This window comes from Dunckerocampus dactyliophorus, chromosome 18, assembly GCF_027744805.1.
Source record: "Dunckerocampus dactyliophorus isolate RoL2022-P2 chromosome 18, RoL_Ddac_1.1, whole genome shotgun sequence".
NCBI classification, from domain to species: domain Eukaryota; kingdom Metazoa; phylum Chordata; class Actinopteri; order Syngnathiformes; family Syngnathidae; genus Dunckerocampus; species Dunckerocampus dactyliophorus.
In genome coordinates, this window is record NC_072836.1 from 2,221,342 (window position 1) to 2,241,003 (window position 19,662).

Sequence of the window (19,662 nt, forward strand, 5' to 3'; positions counted from 1 at the left end):
GCCATGGAATTGTGACACCATTAAGATTACAAAACTTGAAACTATGAAAGTGGTTAGCAATAAACTTGATGTGATTCGTAAATTTTGACTGCTGACTGTTTTAAATGTTTCCTTGAAACTTAAACTGTCACCATAGTTACTTGTACTTTCATCTTGATTATGAAATTTTCTTACTAAACCAGTTTGCGTTAGCTTTATAGTCTGTTGCTAACTACCTAGCATGACTGTCCGAGATAGGCTACAATGAGAGACATGTAAAGCAGACTGTATGGTTTAATATAAACAAATGATATAAATGAATAAATGATTTTTGTTGAATTAACATTGTTCGCTCCTGAGTGAAAAGTGCTTTTATTTCCGATGCCGCCTAAATGCATCATCGATCTGTGTCTTTCATGTCCCGCGCTCACTGGAGTTGCAGTAATGGCCCGCCCCCTAACTTTGACGTCACAGAGAGTGTTTCCGCACATGGCGGTCCAAAGCCGCGCTGCCTCCGCCCTCCTAGCCCAGTCCGCCTCCAGTCATCCAGCTAGCAGGTCTGTCTGCTCACCGTCCCGCTGCTGCGCGGAGTCTCGGCGTCCTTTTCAGCGTTTGCGAGTCCTTGCGGGCCGCACCTCGTTGGGATTAAAGTCTTTGCGAACTTTATTCTCCAGTTGCCCTTGACGACATATGGAGAAAATGGCCAGACCTCTTCCCATCAACACAACTTTCCTGCCGCCGACTCATGGCGTCCTCAAGTCCCTGCTGGAGAACCCTCTCAAGATGCCTTTCCACCACGACGAAGGTACGCTTCCTTTACGTACTATGGGGAATATGTGGTATATAGATGATGATATATAGATGTAATAAAAGTGACAAGACCTTCCTGGAGACGCTTGTTGCTGTTTTCATTCGGCCGACGTGCGCACTTTGACAGCTAAGCTCCCTGAAGGACTCGGTGCAGCGAAACCTGCACACGCTTGTCACATTGAGTCACATATTACGATCTTCGTCGAAAGTGGACTCGTCCTATTTGTTTTGACGATGCAAAGAGTTAACAAAACAAGACGAGGTGTTTGGCCACTCGCCGCCTTTTGACTTAACTGCAAGCTAAATGACAGTCTTTGCTAATTTGCTAGTAAATGATAATTAATTATTGCCATTTAACCCAATGTTCGTGTTAATTTTTGGCTGCACCTTTAATAACCTTTTAAAGCCCTCGTCTTACTGGCGATTACAGTGATCCCTTATGTGGCCCATAGAGGGCGCCTCACTCTAATCGCCAGAACAAGAATTGAACAAACTTTCTATTGAGGTCAAGCGTTTATACGATGGTAACTTGAAATACAAGCCCCTTTCTGAATCACTTTAATAGGCCATTTTAAGTGGAGAGTGTTGAAATTTTCCATTTCCTCCTTGTATGTACAGTACTTGATGATTATTAGGTTAAGTAGATTGCCTTATGGAGCATTTAGCTATGGAGGAAGTACGTTTTACATGTACAGTATTTAGGCTAAGTTCAAGTAAACAAGCTAAAGATAAACACACACACACACACACTTAAAAATGCTTGTGTAAAATTGTTCCCACTAATTGCCGAGCCTTGGGTACAAATGTTTTATCTGAGATATCAAGAAAAGTGCTAGCTAGCGACAAAACATGACAAGAAAAAAGACAAATAGAATTATAAATGTGCAGCATGACAATGATCATATTGTAGCATGTTAAAAAACAAGCGAATACACTGACCCACTTTAAAGGCCCGACAAAGTAATTCTCACTCCCGTTGTTTTAGTTGTTTGCTACTATCCTCTGTGCGGCACAACATGGCTGATTGATGGATTATTATTGCAGTTTTTAAGCAACCATTCGTGTGATTACATGAAGAGGCAGCCATCTTTGGAAATGGTCAAGATTTAAATGTCTGCCTGGGATTTTTAAAGCACCCTGTTGGTGTTTGTATGTCCTTGTGACCACAGGCTTACATGACATGCATGCCTTTTAAACAAATAAGCAATGATGCGACACAGCCTTTAAATCTGAAAGGCTAAGAAAGCCAAGCGTGGCACGTATTATATAACATCTTCTCTGAGCTCGCTTTGTGTGGGATGCTGGATGTCCTTGTTCCTTTGGCTTTTACCTTTGTTTTGCTTTGTAACGTCCTACATGAAAGCAAGCAGAGGACGTGTTCATCCGTGAGGACGGAGCATAGAAAGCGGCAGCAGTTTGTGTGATGTCGAGAAAACGAGCTTCATACATTTTTCCTCGCTTGTCAACATTGCCTGTCTGACCAGCACAGACGTGATACTGCAGGGAAGGGGTGTTCAAAGTGCGGCCCACGGCTCATTGCGGGACAAAAAACTACACAAGTTGGGAAAAAAAAGTGTTATGTTTGAAATGAAGGCAGGTGTTTATGTATATGTAACTGTGGCTGCCTGCCACAAATAGATTGCGGTCCTGTGGGGAACACTGAACTTGTTTTTGAATTGGTGTTGGTCTTTTTTTTTTTTTTTTACGAAACCAAAACATGAAAATGGCCCCCACATGCTTTGATTTTTCAGTATGTGACCCTCGATGGAAAAAGTTTGGACACCCCGGCTTTCCTGCTTTGCACTCGTTCTCAGCTTGAAAATGTTTTTGTGTGTAAAAGTGTACAGTGAGCGCCACCTAGTGATGTGTGTGTGTCTTCCAGGCTTTGGCAAAGAGAAGGAGAAAGAGAAGTTGGAGGATGAGAGCGGCGTGGCCAGCGCGCCTCAGTCAGCCTTCCTGGGGCCCACCCTGTGGGACAAGACGCTGCCCTACGATGGGGACAACTTCCAGCTGGAGTACATGGACCTGGAGGAGTTCCTGTCTGAGAACGGCATTCCCGCCAACACAGCTCAGGGCGAGCAGCAGCAGGGTGCACCCCAGGCCCGGCACCCTCCTCAGGCCCCACCTGCGCCCTTGGTGGTGGACCTCAGCAACCGCGCCACCACCTCCGTGCACACGACCATGCCGCCGCCGCAGCCGTGCCTCCACAGCCCCGGCGCAACAGGTGCGGCCACACATGACCACACCCCTCTACACTGTTTGCACACACACACAAACTTTGATTGACAGCCTTGTCATGGACTTTGGAGCTTGCATAAACACATTATAATGGGACTAGCTAACTTAATACAGTAGACACCATGACTCTGCTTATTAACATACATCAGGGTTTCCGCTACATGTAATTGATCGTGGCGCAGCTCCACGACAAAAGTCGTCACACCTTTTAAAAATTGGGGGTTTAAAAAAAACATTAAAACAATTTTGAGTAATATTGTATGAATGCCTATAAATGCTATATAGATACGTGGATAGCTTGTTGTTCAGGCACATATTGACCACAGTTAGTTTGAAAACAACCTAAAATATCATGAAAATGTTTCACTGCGCTTTATTTTGATAAACATGCACCGGAATCGCCTGTCTGCCCTGTTGGGACTTGCTTATGTATGACCAGATAAAAAAACACGAGTCAAACCCAGGCCCAGGGGCCAAATCCGGCCCAGGAAACTGTTGGGAAAATAGCATTGAGTTGGCCCGCCTCACGGACCTTAGCAAACAAAGTGCTTACAGCGATCGGCATAGTTAAGCCTAATTAAACGACTCGTCTGGCATTTATTGTGTATATAGCATGAAATTCACAACCATTCTTAATAAGGGTGCCACATTCGGACCAAAAGTAAAAATAATGTCCAGTTTGACCCACAACCTAAAGTAGGCTTAAGAGTTTTGGCCTCATGTGCGATGCGAGTTTGCCACCCTGATACACGTGAACTGTGTTTCTTATCTATTCCAGCATGTGTGATGGCTCACGTTTCAACCACATTCCACTTTCTGGCATCTTTTACACACGTTGTCTGGCTCAGCGCCCCTCTGGCGGAAGCTACCCAGCTCGTTTTTGTCCCACGGGCGAGCTACAAGTGGCTATCAAGTTCATGAGATATGTCACTTAACAGTATTGCTCTCGTTATCATCATACCTGCGGTTTGTCTTCAAAATGCTCGTTGTGTAACATAAACTGTCAAGCTTGAAGATAGTGATGCTGTCACGGGGGTCTCCAACAGGTAGCTCGTATGCTAGCAGTAGCTCATCAAAGAACATTTGCTTCACCTCTTAGTATTTTTATATGGCGCCTGTATTTAATGACGAATGAGCACAAAGTGGAGATGTGCTTTGTAGATAAAGTACGATGAAATGTTTGCAGTTGCATAAAACACAAATGGCTCACCTCTTCTTTCTTAAAGTAGTTGGATAATAGTGCTGCGAGTTAGATACACCTGTGCTACCACGACCCTGGACTCTGAACTTATACCTTTTATACACGACACATTTCTATAACAAATATTTTGATGTTATTTTAAACTAAAATATAGATTACCGAACAATTCATTTCCCACAGGCATCAAATTAAATGTCAAATAGTACAAAATGTTGTACTTTTGTACTCGTCACATAGTAGTATTGGACTAAATAGGTCAGGTACCAAAGGAGGATTGACATTTAAGAAGTGCTCTCGCCAACCTTGCCATTGAATTTGCCACTTTTGCCATGTTCCCGCTTTGTGTTCTGCTGGTTGTTGAAAAGTGTTAATAATAAAGTAATAGTAATAGTAATAAAGTAAAGCATAATAAAGTCCTAAAAAGTGTCACTTGTCATAATAATTTTAAAAAATGTTGCAGACGTAACAGCGGCATGACACATCGGCGGCAGTCCGCCCTCTCATGCAGCCCACCACCACAGCTTCAAAAAAATCCTAGGGGAACCCTAGACGTCATTGACAGGTTGTAGTTCTTTCTAACAATAGCGGACTGATAACTTGCTACATTTGGCCCTAATCTGGAGTCACGTCTTGAACAATGTGATGTTGTCATGGTGATGGTCAGTCGTGCGGTTGTGTTGGGAAGTCAAAACAAGAGCAAAGCTGCGCGCTCGCTAGCAGGAAGTAGTGGGAATGAAGTCGTGTGAGTGCTTTTGTCTGACAGGAAGAAGGTTGTTGTTGTTGAGAAGCTCCCAGAAGGATGCTTTCATTTTGAGGACGGACAATTTTGTTGGCGTGGAGCTTTTATTTTGCTGAGAGGATGTGAGACATTGTTTGGTCTGTCCTGCCAAAGGGGAGGGCCTCTAGCCCCGCCCACTTAACTGCCAAAACAGGAGGGCCGCCCACTTTTTACAAGTAAACAACTTGCACAGCAGCAAGGGGGTTGTCACGCGATGTCAAACGCTCCCATGGACTTGTCAATAATGTTGACATTAGTGTATGTGTGTATGTGTGTGAGACAGGAAGTGGCAACAGGAGTGTCGTGTGGTTGTCAGCATAGCATGGTGTTCCACCAGCGTCCTGGTGTGTGTGTGTGTGTGTGTGTGTGTGTGTGTGTGTGTGTGTGTGTGTGTGTGTGTGTGTGTGTGTGTGTTCGTGTGTGTGAGAGACTTTGAGGGCTTTCCTGCAGCGTGCTGGGCCATGTGACACACACATGCAGGCACCATGTGCAGCTCACCATGCCCCCTTCCCCTCGAGACTCAATCTCGCCCTACCCCCTCCTTCGCCAAGCACAGCCTCTACTCGCTCGGTGTCACATGGACTCGGGCGTGCGCGTGTCACGTGCACTATTGTGTTCCCCACAACAAGCACAATGTGTGTGCGTGTGAGCGTGCACGTGCGGGCAGGTGCAGCAGGTGGTCGATCATCTTACCAGGGTGGTGGGCTCAGGGGGCGGGGCTCAGTGGGCTGCCGTTGGCCGCCACAGGAGGCGGGGCCAGAGTGTGAGGTTGCCGAGCTGGCTGGGCGAGTGGTCATGTGACCTGCAAGGCAGGCAGGATTGACGTGTCTTGCATGACTCGCAAAGCAAACATGAACCTGCACGACTTCTATATTAAATAGAAACTTAAAGTTCTAAAGCTTGGAAGTCTAGCTTGGGTTTCTTCAGTCTCTCCCACAGGAACCAATAGAAATACAAATGATCTGTTCCAGGGTCAAACTCTGGTATCATTAGGAATGTATGGGAAACACTGGCTTTATTAAGTGTACATTTGTAACATATTTCATACAAGTGTAAAAAGAAGTGAAGCAGTGTTTATAGCGTAAAATGCTTGCTTTGCTAACAAGTGAGTTTGCGTATGGCGACACTGGAGTTGAATGTCCACACCTACTTCCTGTCTAAACTTGATACTGGTGACACAGAAAGCCAAAGAAAAAGCCAAATGTGTGTGATGGCTGTGGTTTTTGAGTTGTGAATTGTACGGCCTCAGGAGCACCGACAAAGGAGTTGGGCCCTACTTTTATTTTGAAAGGCAGTGTGGCACCAGCCTGTGGCGAAACGTGAGTTTTTTTTATCCTGAAGTTGACTTAGCATGATAAGAATTAGCCGAGCGTGTGTTGATGCTAAGCTACGTGGTTTGAAAGAATAAAGTTGTCGCCTTAAAGCCGATTAGCTGTGAGAAAAAATCTGTGCGCCCTTTGACCCCTGACAAGCTGTGTTTGGCCTGCAGGAGATCCATCCAAGTTCATCCTACCATGGCTGTGGTCATGTGACGAGGCCGCCTGGTGTTTGGAAACCATAAACATTCATAATACAGTACATTTATTGAATCACTTACTTCCTGTATAGTGTCAACAAAGGAACCAATCAGACGTTTTTAGCCGCTCGCTCACCTTTGTACTAATTAGCGGCTCAGTGGACGGCCTCTTTTAGCGGGCTAAGAAGCTTTGTGAATGGCAGCAGGGTCACGGCACAGTTCTGATGGATCGGGCCGAGCCAGACAGTCACGGTGAAGCGGACTCTTGTTGCCTAGCAACCAGACAACACGGCAGGAAAACAAGTCCTGTTTTTGCCGGTCTCCTTTTGGCCACACTATTATAAAGCGTGTGCACGGCACCACCTGCTGGCCGGATGAGGCGTTGCTGCCTCACGTTGTCTTGATGCGTTCACAGAAACATTATATAATATATAAATACATTCATTAAAAGTATTTTAAACTAATTTCTGTGTAATTTATATAATATCTAAAATATTTGTTTAAATCACATAAGATACAATGTGCATTATAATAAATAAAACTATAAAATAAACTATTTTAAAAATCATATATTATAATAATTAAGTGTATAAAAAGAATACATATAAAAAAATCTAATATAAAATATATAAAAAAATATGTAAATAATTTCTATATATAATAAAAAATATATACTATGTAAAAAAATATAAATGCATATAATAAAATACATAAAAAAATAATACATATACTGTATACATAATATTTATACATTGCATATATATATAATAGTGTATATAATAAAAAATAAATATAATCTATAAAAATGTATTAAAATAATTTCAATATTATTGATATAATATATCCAATATGATAAAATATTTTTTAAAAATCATACAATATGTTGTAAATTAAAATATAGTCAAATATAAAAAATAATATACTATTGGAAAAAATAATCTAAGCACATATAATGAAATATACAACAAATAATACATATACTGTATACATAATATTTATACAATGCATATATATATATATATATAATAGTATATATAATATAGTCAAAACAAAGCGTAAATGATTGTGATTGCGGTTCAATAAGGAGCGCCAACGTGGTCTTCTCTTGTTCACACAGCGCTGCCCTCAGCCCGGGACACGCCCAGCCCCATCGACCCAGAGTCCATTCAGGTGCCCCTCACCTACGAGCCCGACCCGGCAGACCTTGCTCTGTCCAGCGTTCCCGGCCAGGCAGTGTTTGATCCCAGGAAACGAAAGTTCTCCCCCGAGGAGCTGAAACCGCAGCCCATGATCAAGAAGGCCCGCAAAGTCTTCATCCCCGAAGACCTGAAGGTGACCTCTTGGGGCAGGAAGGGCAATGTTTGAAGTCACATGTTAACTGTCTTACAAGTGTAAAAAGAAGTGACGCCCTGGAGGTGTTAAGTTGTTTTCCTTGCCAACCCTGCAGGACGACAAGTACTGGGCCCGTCGCAGAAAGAACAACGTGGCGGCCAAGCGCTCTCGAGATGCTCGGCGGCTGAAGGAGAACCAGATTGCCATCCGGGCCGGCTTCCTAGAGAAGGAGAACGCTGCCCTGCGCATGGAGGTGGCCGACCTGCGGAAGGAGCTGGGTCGCTGCAAGAACGTTGTGGCCAAATACGAGGCCCGGCACGGGCCGCTGTGAGGCCCCGCCCTCCACCTGCCCATTCCTGACCCTCAACCCTTGACCCCGCCCTCCCTTTAAAGGACAAAGTGTCTCTTGGTGACGCCAACACGTCTGTCAGTTTGTCACTTTGTTCTCCCGCTAAAGCCATGTGACGTGTCACTTATCTTCTCGTAACATCTCACTGCGCTCAGCTCCGCTCTCTCAGCCGCGGTTCACCAGCGAGCAATAAAGCCGCCGCCTCCGTGCACTACAGCATCGCTCACAATCCGCTCCCCCGCCGCCATGTTGCTCCACGACAGATGATGTCCTTTCAGCATGAATTCTTTCCTTTTTTCATTTTTGCAAAGTTGGTCTTTTTTTTTCTGCTTGTGTTGACCCTTGTAAGACCCCGCCCCCATCCCATCCTTCTGCGCCCCCAAACTCCACCCTGCTCCCGCTACATGGTAGAACCCCCGTGTCTGCGTAGCCGCCGCCCGTCTTGGCCAAGATGGCGGCATGAATGTAAAGGATGTGCTGAGCAAGGAAAAGCAAACGTTGGCTGGTTACACCAAACCAATCGCTCCAGAGAAGATATATTGGTTACAAGAGATGTTTATATAAACCTAATCTATACGTTGTTGTTTTGTACAGTATTTTTCCTATACACAACTGAACTGAACTATGTATTTTAAATGCATAACAGATCCAGAATATTAAAAGACTTTAAGACTATAACACCCGGCACTTCTACTGGTATTTTCATATTTTCTGTTTACGTCACATGACCAGTCAAGCCTGTTTAGTGTGGGTGATGTTGCAGTGAGGGGAGGCCAGCGGACCTGACCTGAGTGATGGACGAGCAAAAGGGCGCCCCCTGGTGTAGTGACTAGATGGCACAAATTAGGTTGTCAGACTTTACGTGTTTAAAAGCAGCTCTCCACTTTTGTGAGGTTGTCATGGTTACTGCGGCGAACAGTTTTCGCCAGAAGCCGCCGCGACGTCACCGTCGGGAAACGGTTGCCATCTTGGGTGCCGTCAGCTCACCCTGCCATTCAATGTGCCTCGTCGCCATGGAGATGGACGTCGCGGCGTAGCCATGGCAACAGGTAACCGCTCAAAATTCATACCTGTTGGCTTTTGTGTATGGAATAAAAGACGACGTGCACTTTTCTTGCCTTTTATTGTTGCAATGAGAGGAGCGAGTAGCACCACAAAGATGACGGCGGGAAGGCCAACGTTTACAAAATCACTGCAAGAACACGCATGCGCACACGAGGACAAACATGAGGTCATTATGAGGCTCTTTTCAGCACCACTCACGTCACACAACCTGAAATGCAGCAAAAGACCAGCAGGGGTCACCAAAACATCGTTAAAAAAAACCAGTTCGTTGATCATGGGCTAGGCTCCGCCCCCGCATGCGTCCATCTTGAGTTTAGCCAAACATGAGACCCGCTAACACTTGGAGATTTTGACTTTCTTCCTTGTCCTCAACGTGACAGGAGGTTTTTTAAAGATAACCCCCCCTCACTGCATCTTGGCTCCTCCTACCTGGCAGTGGAATGACATTAAGTGGTACAAAAGTTTGGTCCAAAGTGTAAAAGTGTCTTTAAAACAAGTGGTCCATGTAGGAAAAGGGTAAACAAGTTGCTGTCGTAAACGTTTGAGGGGCTCACGAGTGGGGGAGGGCGTCGGCGGCGGAGGGCTTGAAAAGGTACTTCCAGATGGCGTAGTAGTGCACGGCGGCCGCCAGCGCCACAAACACGTGCCAGATGGCGTGGGCGAAGGGGATGACGCCGTCACTCTTGAAGAAGACCACGCCCAGGCAGTAGATGAGGCCGCCACACGCCAGCTCGTGAAGACCCTCCGTGTTGTTCTGGAAGGTTTAAAGAGACCGCCTCTTAAAAGCTGCTGTGCTCACGTGAGCCACGAGGGGGCGCCAGACTCACCATGGAGGTGACCACCGATGCTGGGAAGAATCCCATCGTCAAGTAGAAGGCCAACTCCACCACTTTGTACCTGGCAACACAAACATCATCACGAGGTAATGATGCACAAAATATATATCTCAATTCACATTAACATGCGATCTCATTTTGAAACATTTTTTTAGAATTTTAGTTCAACTCCAGTGTTTCATACATTATTCATTTGTGGCGGCTTGCAAGTGTCCGCACGCCTTTAGATTCTCTTTCAAAAATGCCGCTAGCAACAAATCTAGAGACTTTTGGAAAACACAGGTGTGGACCCAGGTGTGTCCAAACTGCGGCCCGGGTGCCATTTGTGGCATGCAGAACATTCAAAAAACATCACAGCAAAACAGAAAATAAGACAGCAAAAACTGAAAAATCAGCAATTTTACAAGGATAAAGTCAAAATATTAACAAAAAAAGATGTAATTCAACAAGAAAAATTATAATGTAAAAAAAAAAAAAAACGAATAAAAAGAATGCGATTTTAGTAGCATAAAGTTGAAATATTTTTGAAATATATATATTTTTCAAAAGTCGTAATATGAGAAACAAAACACATTATTTGGAAAATCAGGTTACGGAAAAAGTTCCAATGTTATGAGAATAAGGTCAAAATACTATGGGAATAAAGTCATACTTAGGAAAAGAAAATTTACACAGATTGTTTAAGAAAAAAGCTGAAATATATGAAAAAACCCCAGCAAAAATGTGAAGTTGATATTAATAATGGGCTTTTTTTTTAACCTACATGACAAAGCTGAGATGCAGTTTTCTTCTTGAAATATATATAACCTCTTAGCATATTTCATTTCTCACTATGTGACCCTTGCTGGAAAAAGTTTGGGCACCCCTGTTTTAACATGAAAGCATGTATTGCTCTTCTCAACGAGCAGCGGGGGCTGCATCTAAAAGCACTCGCAGGCAGCTCTGTCTTGCTAGTGACGTAAAAAAAAAACAAAAAACAAAGCAACAGAAGAAAATATTTGCTTTGCGTTTCATTTTTTTTTGCTCACTTCTTGTCTCCCGCAGCATCCAAAAAATGACATGTGCATTCATCATAACCATTTATGCAAATTAGATGATGATGTCATCACAGTTCTGTGGGAAACACTGGTGGGTGTGACAACAACAAAAAATTCTAAGCAAGAAAATGTTGATTGAGGTGTTTTTCAGAATGCTAGTAATGATCCTGAATAATACTTTTCATGGTAGTTGAAGACGTAGATGGTCCCGGCGGCCGCCATCAGCCACACAAACCAGCGCATGTGAGCAGCGAGGGGGCCCAGTTCTCGCAGGTTCAGCCTGCAGAGACAAAACAAGATGGCGTCATCGCGTTAGAGCGGCGTATTAGAGGATGAGACGTGATGTAAGACTCACCACGGCGTGTAGGAGGCGGCGATGAAGACGTAGATGACCACCCTGTCGCACATGTGGAAGCAGTGCTCCACCTCCCTGCAACGTCAGCACAACCTCAATCAAACGCCTCAAGGAGGCCCCTCCCCAACTCCCCATCCCCCCCACACCTCATGTGACTTTTCTTCCAGGTAATGACGTGGAAGACGGTGGAGACCAGGAAGAGGGCGCACAGGCCCAGGCCGTACACCCACGCCGTCATGCGCTGCCACTGGGTGTCTGACAGGCGGTGCAGCAGCGCCATGCCCACCAAGGCGGGCGCGATCAGGAACTAGGGCGACAGAGAAAAGGATGAGCAGAGTGTCGGCGAGCATGTCAATGGCGGTAGGCGGACACTCACTGCATGCGTGTAGCAGTTGGCGGCGTGCTCGTAGCAGGTAGGCTGGTAGCGACAGTTGGCGGAGGGACGCCTGTTCATGAACCTGAAACACACATCAGTGTTAGCCACAAATGAATGGATGCTAACCCTTTTCAAAGAGTTGGCACTAACTGTTAAGAAATAATATGCTAAAGTACGCTATGCTACACCATCAAGTGCTAATTCATTCATCACATCATATACACTCCTGATCAAAATCTTAAAACCAGTTGAAAAATTGCTAGAATTAGCATTTTGCACATTTGGATCTGAATGAGGTTTTAAGTAGAGCTACAACATGCAAAAACAAGAACGGGGAGCGAAACAAAAAGCATTTTCAAAAAGTAATTTATTGAAAGCAACAATTCAACTGAAATAGGCTGTTCATCAGCTGATCAAAAGTTAAAGACCATCGCTCAAAAAATAACAAAAAACTCTCCAAACCAGAACAAAAAATGTTCTCAGTAGGACTCGGTAATGAGTAGCTCCACCGTTCTTGTTCATCACTTCCAAAATGGCTTTGGGCATGCTTGATGCCAGTGTTTCCAGGAGGCTAGTGGGAACATTGCTCCACGTGCTGAAGATGGCTTCACCAAGGGCATCAACTGTCTGGAACTGATGTCCATTTTTATAAACTTCCCTTGCCATCCATCCCCAAATGTTCTCTGTGGGATTTCAATGAGGAGAACATGCAGGATGGTCCACAAGAGCGATGTTCTCCCTGAAGTAGATGAGAGCCCTCAGTCATGAGGGATGCCCGCTGCAACATCTGCACGTAAGCATCCTGAAGCTCCGGTGTTCCACTGAATGAAAAAGCACCCCAGACCATGAAGGACCCCCCTCCACTGTGCAGGGTAGAAAACATCTCAGGTGGGATCTCCTTGTCATGCCAGTAACGTTGGAAGCCATCTGGACCGTCAAGGTTACATTTTTTCTCATCAGAGATTAAACTTTTTTTTCCACTTTTCAATGTCCCATGTTTGATCCTCCCTGGCAAAGTCTAAACGGGCAGTTTTGTGGCGTTGAAGGAGACGAGGTCTTGAATACCTTTTTTGTTTTTTAAACCCTTTTCCCGCAGATGCCGTCTCATGGTTACTGTGCTGCAGTCGGCACCAGTCAGGGCCTTAATGTGGGTGGAAGACCGCCCTGTGTCTTGATCGGATCCTCCAGCTCAGAGCAGGTGTGATTTTTTTTGGGTCTACCACTTGACTTTTTTGTTCCACAATGCTCAGGATCTTTCAAAAAATGTAGAATGACTGATTTACTGCACCCAACCTCAGCAGCAATGGCACGCAATCAGACCACGTTCAAAAAGAGAAAGCTTCTGAGCTTTAGCCATCAGGATGGCATGACAGTGTGAATGCCCGACAGTAAATGAAATTTTTTTTAGCAGATTTTGGCTTTTATAGCCTGTGGTCTTACACTTTTGATCAGCGAATAAACAGCCCATTTCAGTTTAATTGTTGTTTTCAATAAATGACTTTTTCACAGTGCTTTTTGTCTCACTCCCCCTTCTTGTTTTTGCATATTGTAGCTCTACTTAAAACTTCCTTAGAATCCAAATTTGCAAAATGCTAGCAATTTTTCAACTGGTTTTAAGATTTAGATCAGGCTTGTATGTGGAGGGTTTGCTTTCAAACCAGCTGAGTGTGTAAGCCGCCAAACAACAGAGTCGCGTGTTGGTGACGTAGCAGTCGTCGTGAAGATCAACATTCTTCAACTCACCTCTGCAAGCTATGCGCGCTCTTCATGGCTGCGTCTTGTTGTCTGCAGCAGCACAGCGAGGAGCTAAAAAAGATGAATAAAAAAGAGGTACAAAAGTATAACAATGAAGCTGCACGGTTCTAGCAATGCTAACGCGTTAGCGTGCATTAGCCAGCCGCCTACTAGCTACCTAGCTTCTAACCCTAGCAATAAGGCACCGCTTGAGTCTTTTTCGCCATGGCATCCTGGATCAAGTTCAGTGGCTCTTAAACATTTGAGGTAGAAAGATCCATCATGATAAGGACGCTCAGGAGGAGAGCAGCCCGGCGAGAGCAACAAGGCCGCCCCGGTGAAATGTCGGACCCACTAGGCGAGAGACAGCAGGGTGAGCCAATCAACGCAGAGGGGGTCGAATGTTTGGCCAATCAGATGTTGGAAAGGCGTGGTCTAATGAGGACTTGTTGACGTTCACAGATGAACTAATATCAATACATTAGCAATATAAAATAATACAACAATGCAAATTAGGAAACAAAAACATAAACAAAAAATCAGGACAAACATGTAAGCACATGAAAATAAACTTTCAAATACGTTTTACACATTATAGTTAAGTTATAAATGGTTTAATTTGGACATATATACGTTTTCCCCGGTATACATCACATATTACAATTGGCAATTCCACATGTTCAAAAGGAGTATGAAGAAGCAGAGCTTATTCAATTCTACCCCTCTTCGTTATTCATACTGAACTTGTTCTCACATAATGTGACAGAGGTCAATGCAACGGACAAGATAGAAATAATACTCAATATATACATCTAAAATATTTTTTTTTGTTTGTTCAATGTGTAAATCAAGTTAGATTGAAATAAATAAGCATATAATGGGGTCGTGTCCTGTCAGCGGGTGTCACGTTGTCACGGTTACGTAAGCGCAGTAAGTTGATCAGTGAAATGAGAGCGTTTATGTAAGCTTCCCGTGCAATTGTCCAACTTAAAGCTGCACTCACCAACTCATCGTCACGGCCAACGAGCAGCTTCACTCATAAACGGCGTGATACAGGCCAGCTAGATAAAGATAGATTACACTTGTGCGATATCATGTCAGCACTGGCAGACTGTTAGCGTGCTTACAGTCTATGCGAATGGCAGCGAAAAGCAGGGGTGCCGAAGGATCAACGCGGAAAAATGCGGTGCCACGCTTTTCCAGGGTTTAGTTTGGCGTTTTTACATACTTTTGTGTTTATATTTCACCTTAAAAAGGATTTTAGATTTCTTTATCTTATCACACTGGGCCTAAATTCCTGTAAAAACGTCAAATCAGAGTCGGCAAATGTCTAAATGTCACGTTCCGCATGGCAGGTTGGACTCTTAGTTTAGTTTTTTCTCTGTTCTGTCATTATTTAAAAGTCATTGATTGATTGATTGATTGATGACAAGCTTTTTCCCACCCAATAGGAAGGGGGGTGTCTGTTTACTTCCACTTTCAAAGCGGGCGCCGCCTTCCTGCCAAACGTAATGACAAATGGACCTGTACTATTGAGACTTCTTACTTAGAGACTTATTATGTTTAAAAATATATGTATTTTGTGACATTCTTGCATTTTTGAGGGCCTTAACAAGCATGAAAACTCACCAAAATTTGCAAGCGCGTCCGGTTTGGTGAAAATAGTGATGTTTCAGGCGTCCCGAAGTTTTATAGAACGTCACGAAATGTGGTGGAGTTGTCAATCATGACAGGATGCACAAAAAAGTCTCAAGAACCCATGTTCCAAAATAAGCAGGAAGCCAGTCGTTTTGGTGTCCGGCAGCAATTTTGGGAACATACAAAACAAGAAACAACAAAACGCACCTGTGCCTACGGGGATTTGAACTGGACGCTACTGGACTCTCCTTTCTCAGATCCAAACGTGAACTTGTCTGTTCCCGTACTGCAGAGGTGAAAAGTCACGACGGGCTTTAGGCTTTTGGTGTGTCACGTGACGTCAACACCTGCTGACCCACAGTCAGTGTAACATAATGTTTTATTATTCATATTTATTCACATATTTGATGTCGTTTGTGGGACTTGTGAAGCTTTTTGTTACGTTAGCAGCCGCTTCATCTGAGCGCTGTCGCGCTGAGGCTGGCATGCTCGCTCTGGAAAAGCTCTGACTTTCCTTCAGTCAAGATTACTGACAACTTGGACACACTTTATTACCAACAATGTCTTCAGTAATCATAAGTGGAGGGACTGAACAGCTGCTTATCATGGATGTAAACGTGCTAGAAGAAAAACGAGTGATGAAATGATTAATCCCAGAAGCTACAAAGTTATTTTTCTGCCTTACTGGACTTTCAAGACCAAGCAAACTTGTTTTTTTACCGTTATTTTCGCCATGAAACATGGAATACATGTACAAGTTTGTACTATGTGGTTACCTAACATTGCCATTTAGCCCCGCCCACTGGGTTGAAGCTCAGCCTATTGGATTACTTGTGTCCACTTTCCAAGAAATGTTTGTCTGTCATGATGTAGTAACTCTTCTCAGTATGACTAACACTTCCATTAGAACGCCCTTCAGCTTTTTGCTAAAGCTAAGGCTCCTTATAACACGCATGGATGACTGAAAAAAAAAAGAACATTCACGATGTGTCGTGGCCTCCATTGTACATCGAAAACTGTATCTCACTGTCTTGCAACGTTGAGGGGAGTTGTCGCAACCCAGCATGCCTTGCGGGCACTTTCTAAATAACAGTTAAAGTCATGTATTTGTTGTTACCCACACAGAATGCTAGTTCATGGTTGTTGTGCGTTAACTTACCTGTTCCATGTTGTGCTGTTTATTTTTTGGTTTGTACTGTGAGTAAGCGTGTCGCCGTGTTTGATGACCATCTGTCCGTATGCTCTCGGTTGTCAAGCTAGCTGCTGGCTGTCGCTGGCAAATTTAAGCCAAATTTATGCCATCTACTGCTCAGAGTTGTAATGACAACAATACTTTTATAATGCGATTGTGAGCAAGGGTGAGAAAATAGCACCAAATCTAAAAAAAAACAACTTCCCCAAAAAAACAAAAACAAAAGCCCGCCACAAATAAATGAACATATGGGAAAGCCTGATCATCCTGGTGAATGTGCTTCAGCTAGCACACGGGTGCCCAAAGTGCGGTCCGCGCCTGTTTTTTTGTTGGCCCGTAGCATATTCTAAAAATATAATTTAACAAGAAAACAAACAAAAAAAATCTGCACTAATGTTACAAGAATAAAGTCAAAATATGAAAAGAAAAAAGCTGAAATCTAACAAGACAAAGTGTTCTTTTTACGAGAATGATGTTATAATCTTATGAGGAAAAGTAATTTCATTTTAGTCACATAAAGTTAAATAAAAGTCATGATATTATGAGAAACAAACAAAACAATTAATACAGTAGTACAGTAGACAAGAATAATGTCAAAATATTATGGGAATAAAGTTGTAATTACGGGAAGAAAATTTGCCAGAACAAAGTTGAAATAGTTGGAAATAAAAAAACAACAGCAGGAATAAAAAAAAACAGCTGTAATTTTAAGACAATAAAGTCACAATTTTAAGAGAAAAAAGTTGTGTTCTAATGAGAAAAAGGTCACAATTTTACAAGAATAAACTGGGAATATTATGAGGAAAAATAATGTCATTTTAGTAGCATAGAGTTGAAATATTAAAGAAAAAATGTAAATTTTTAAAAGTCATAGTAAAATAATAAACTAAACAAAGTTGTCATTTTTGGAAAATAGGTTTGGGATTTTTTTTTATAATGTTATGGAAATAAAGTCAAAATATTATTGGAATAAAGTCATAATTACGAGAAGAAAATTGACAAGAAGAAAGTTGAAATAGATGGAAATTTGAAAAAAACAACACCGCCACAAATGAAACAAAAATGCTGTAATTTTAGGAGAATAAAGTCAAACTATTAAGAGAAATCAGTTGTTTTCTAACGATTTTATGAGAATGAACTCACAATATTATGACGAAAAACCGTACTTTTTTAAATAATATTTCAAAAATAGGTTATTTTTTAAAAAAAAGTTGTAACATTATGACAAGCAAACAAAACAAAATAAAGCTGGAAAATTTGTTTGGGGAAAAATGTTATGATATGGGAATAAAGTCATCATATTCCAAAAAGAACATTTACGAAGATCATTTCAGAGAAAAATGGTAAAATACAAAAACAAGCGCAAAAACGTGAGTGAAGTTGATCTTAATAATTGTCTTTCCCACCGACTGCATATGACAAAACGGAGATGCATTGAAATATATATAAAACATATCTCCATGTGTAAAGAACTATCACATTTCATTTATCACTATGTGGCCCCCGCTAGAGGAAAAAGTTTGGCCCCCCCTGAGCTAGCATGTTGAGGAGGATATTGAAGACTCCTTCCTTGGAGCCGTCCCAACTTGAAGAATGACGTCAGTGCGAGCAGACTTAAGCAAATGTTGAAGACTAATCCCTGAATGGCAGGCAAACAGGAAATGGAGAACGTCACTGGCGTCCAGTGGCGGAGACGCTTGTTCCCACCTGGACGGCGTGTGTGCGCTTGTTTTGCTCACCTTAATCCCGTGGCAGCGTCCCGACGAAGTGTGCGTCTAAACAACATGGCGCCTTATCACTTGTGACATCTGATATCCACGAGCGGGATTTCACGTGCACCTAAAGACGTGCGTGCACGTCGCTCTGCTTTAGCGTCCGAGTGCAGGGAGTCCCAAAAAGAAAACTTTTAATGTGAAAGTGTAAAAAGAAGCGCACCTCCTCAGACCATGGTGCTCTTCTTCTCCCTGAAGTCGGCGTGCGAGGGCTCGTGGTAGGTGGTGATCATGCTGGCCGTGTCCCAGCGCCCCACGGGGGCCGGAGAGCTCTGCATGACCACCAGGCGAATGGGGGACTGGCTGGGCTGGGGGTCGGGGGCGTACTCCTTGGTGGGGTCCTTGCCGCGGCAGTCGTACATGATACACGAGATGAGGAAGACCAGCAGCAGGATGACGTAGCTGGCGATCAGGATGCAGAGATTCAGCGTGACCGGGTCGATCTCCTGGTAGTTCTCCAGGAAGCCCATCCTTTATTCCCCCCCCGACCCCCACACCCGTGGCCTTGCACCGACGCTACGGGCGCACGATCCCGGCGCCGTCCATCGTCTGTGTCCCGCTCGGCTTAGCTTAGTTTAGCCACTCGTCTTATCATAGTTTAGCCGCTCTTTTTAGCTCAGCGCTGCAAAGACTTGAATCGGCGCCGCTGCTCCACTCCAAACCTCCCGTTTCTGCGATCAATTTAATAAGTTAAGCCTCAACTCTCTGACGGATTCTCTCTTATATCATCTGCTCGCACGTCAACGCACATCCTGCATCTCTACTCTTTATCTGTGTGTGTGTGTGTGTGTGTGTGTGTGTGTGTGTGTGTTTGTGGCGTAATCTTAATCTCGATTGTGAGAGGGGATTGGCAACAGCGGCCATCTGGCTAAATTCCGGCCGGGAAGGGTGGAGGGAAGCGCGACTAGAGGAACGCTAGCATGTTAGCATGCCAAGATGATGTCTTTACAGAAAATTTTTTTTTGAACATCAGATTAAAGCCTGTCAGTCATTTCAAGTCCATAATCTATAATCTGCCTCCTTATGCTGCCTGTGTGTCAGTATTTAGATTAAACGTACCCATTTAGTCATCTGAACACTCATTTAGCATCTCCCACGCTATCTGACATTAGCTTGCCTCGCGCCAGGAGGTCACGTGACGTTTCGTATGACCTCTCACACCCGGGGGGCGTGTCACGTGACACAGGTGTGGAAGCAGGAAGTCGCATCCAGGAGGGAAACTGCCTGATTGCAGTAAAGTCCTTTCCACTTTAGGTGTTATTGCAGCTTTGGGGCAGCAGGGAGCAGCGTCGTCGCCTGACTGGTTTGAGCGGTGAGTTGAATTTATTTATTATACACACAGACGATGCGTTTGATATGTTTACGTTGCTTTTCAAGGGTTTTGTGTTCATGATCGTGACTACAGTACGCCTGCAGGGGGCAGTGACCACTAATGGCGGTTGAAACCAAATGTT

At 43.7% G+C, this 19,662-nt stretch overlaps 3 protein-coding genes across 8 annotated transcripts; 1 reads left to right on the forward strand and 2 right to left on the reverse strand.

Moving 5' to 3' along the window:
• The first annotated feature begins 494 nt into the window (after positions 1 to 494).
• On the forward strand, positions 495 to 8,881 carry hlfa (HLF transcription factor, PAR bZIP family member a). The gene is made up of 4 exons (XM_054758609.1): positions 495 to 784; positions 2,672 to 3,013; positions 7,640 to 7,854; positions 7,970 to 8,881. The coding sequence occupies exons 1-4, from the start codon at positions 670 to 672 to the stop codon at positions 8,183 to 8,185; spliced, it is 888 nt and encodes a 295-aa protein (XP_054614584.1). The 5' UTR covers positions 495 to 669; the 3' UTR covers positions 8,186 to 8,881.
• Positions 8,882 to 9,314: 433 nt separating this feature from the next.
• mmd (monocyte to macrophage differentiation-associated) lies at positions 9,315 to 18,515 on the reverse strand. 6 transcript variants are annotated; one of them, XM_054758612.1, is made up of 9 exons: positions 18,176 to 18,243; positions 15,452 to 15,530; positions 13,616 to 13,678; positions 11,873 to 11,954; positions 11,643 to 11,803; positions 11,497 to 11,571; positions 11,320 to 11,421; positions 10,096 to 10,165; positions 9,315 to 10,022 (listed from the first exon to the last, which is right to left on the reverse strand). In XM_054758612.1, exons 3-9 carry the CDS (start codon positions 13,639 to 13,641, stop codon positions 9,819 to 9,821), a joined length of 720 nt encoding a protein of 239 aa, XP_054614587.1. In that variant the 5' UTR covers positions 13,642 to 13,678; positions 15,452 to 15,530; positions 18,176 to 18,243; the 3' UTR covers positions 9,315 to 9,818. The 6 variants fall into 6 exon arrangements, with proteins under 6 accessions (XP_054614587.1, XP_054614591.1, XP_054614585.1 ...); XM_054758616.1 differs by lacking the exons at positions 15,452 to 15,530; positions 18,176 to 18,243 and adding an exon at positions 18,372 to 18,515; XM_054758610.1 differs by lacking the exon at positions 15,452 to 15,530 and having other exon boundaries at positions 18,176 to 18,372.
• Positions 15,512 to 18,678, reverse strand: LOC129170731 (small integral membrane protein 36-like). The gene is made up of 2 exons (XM_054758620.1): positions 18,372 to 18,678; positions 15,512 to 15,530 (listed from the first exon to the last, which is right to left on the reverse strand). Exon 1 carries the CDS (start codon positions 18,676 to 18,678, stop codon positions 18,376 to 18,378), a length of 303 nt encoding a protein of 100 aa, XP_054614595.1. The 3' UTR covers positions 15,512 to 15,530; positions 18,372 to 18,375.
• Positions 18,679 to 19,662: the final 984 nt, after the last annotated feature.

Excerpts from the sequence above, each read along its gene's own strand:
- mmd (XM_054758610.1), bottom strand. The coding sequence starts at position 18,222 with ATGTTGTTTAGACGCACACTTCGTCGGGACGCTGCCACGGGATTAAG. Across the intron at positions 11,955-13,615 it reads AGCGCGCATAGCTTGCAGAG|GTTCATGAACAGGCGTCCCT; the intron begins GTGAGTTGAAGA and ends TGTGTGTTTCAG. Across the intron at positions 11,422-11,496 it reads GCCGCCTCCTACACGCCGTG|GCTGAACCTGCGAGAACTGG; the intron begins GTGAGTCTTACA and ends TTGTCTCTGCAG.
- LOC129170731 (XM_054758620.1), bottom strand. The coding sequence starts at position 18,678 with ATGGGCTTCCTGGAGAACTACCAGGAGATCGACCCGGTCACGCTGAAT.
- hlfa (XM_054758609.1), top strand. The coding sequence starts at position 670 with ATGGAGAAAATGGCCAGACCTCTTCCCATCAACACAACTTTCCTGCCG. Across the intron at positions 785-2,671 it reads GCCTTTCCACCACGACGAAG|GCTTTGGCAAAGAGAAGGAG; the intron begins GTACGCTTCCTT and ends TGTGTCTTCCAG. Across the intron at positions 7,855-7,969 it reads TCATCCCCGAAGACCTGAAG|GACGACAAGTACTGGGCCCG; the intron begins GTGACCTCTTGG and ends CCAACCCTGCAG.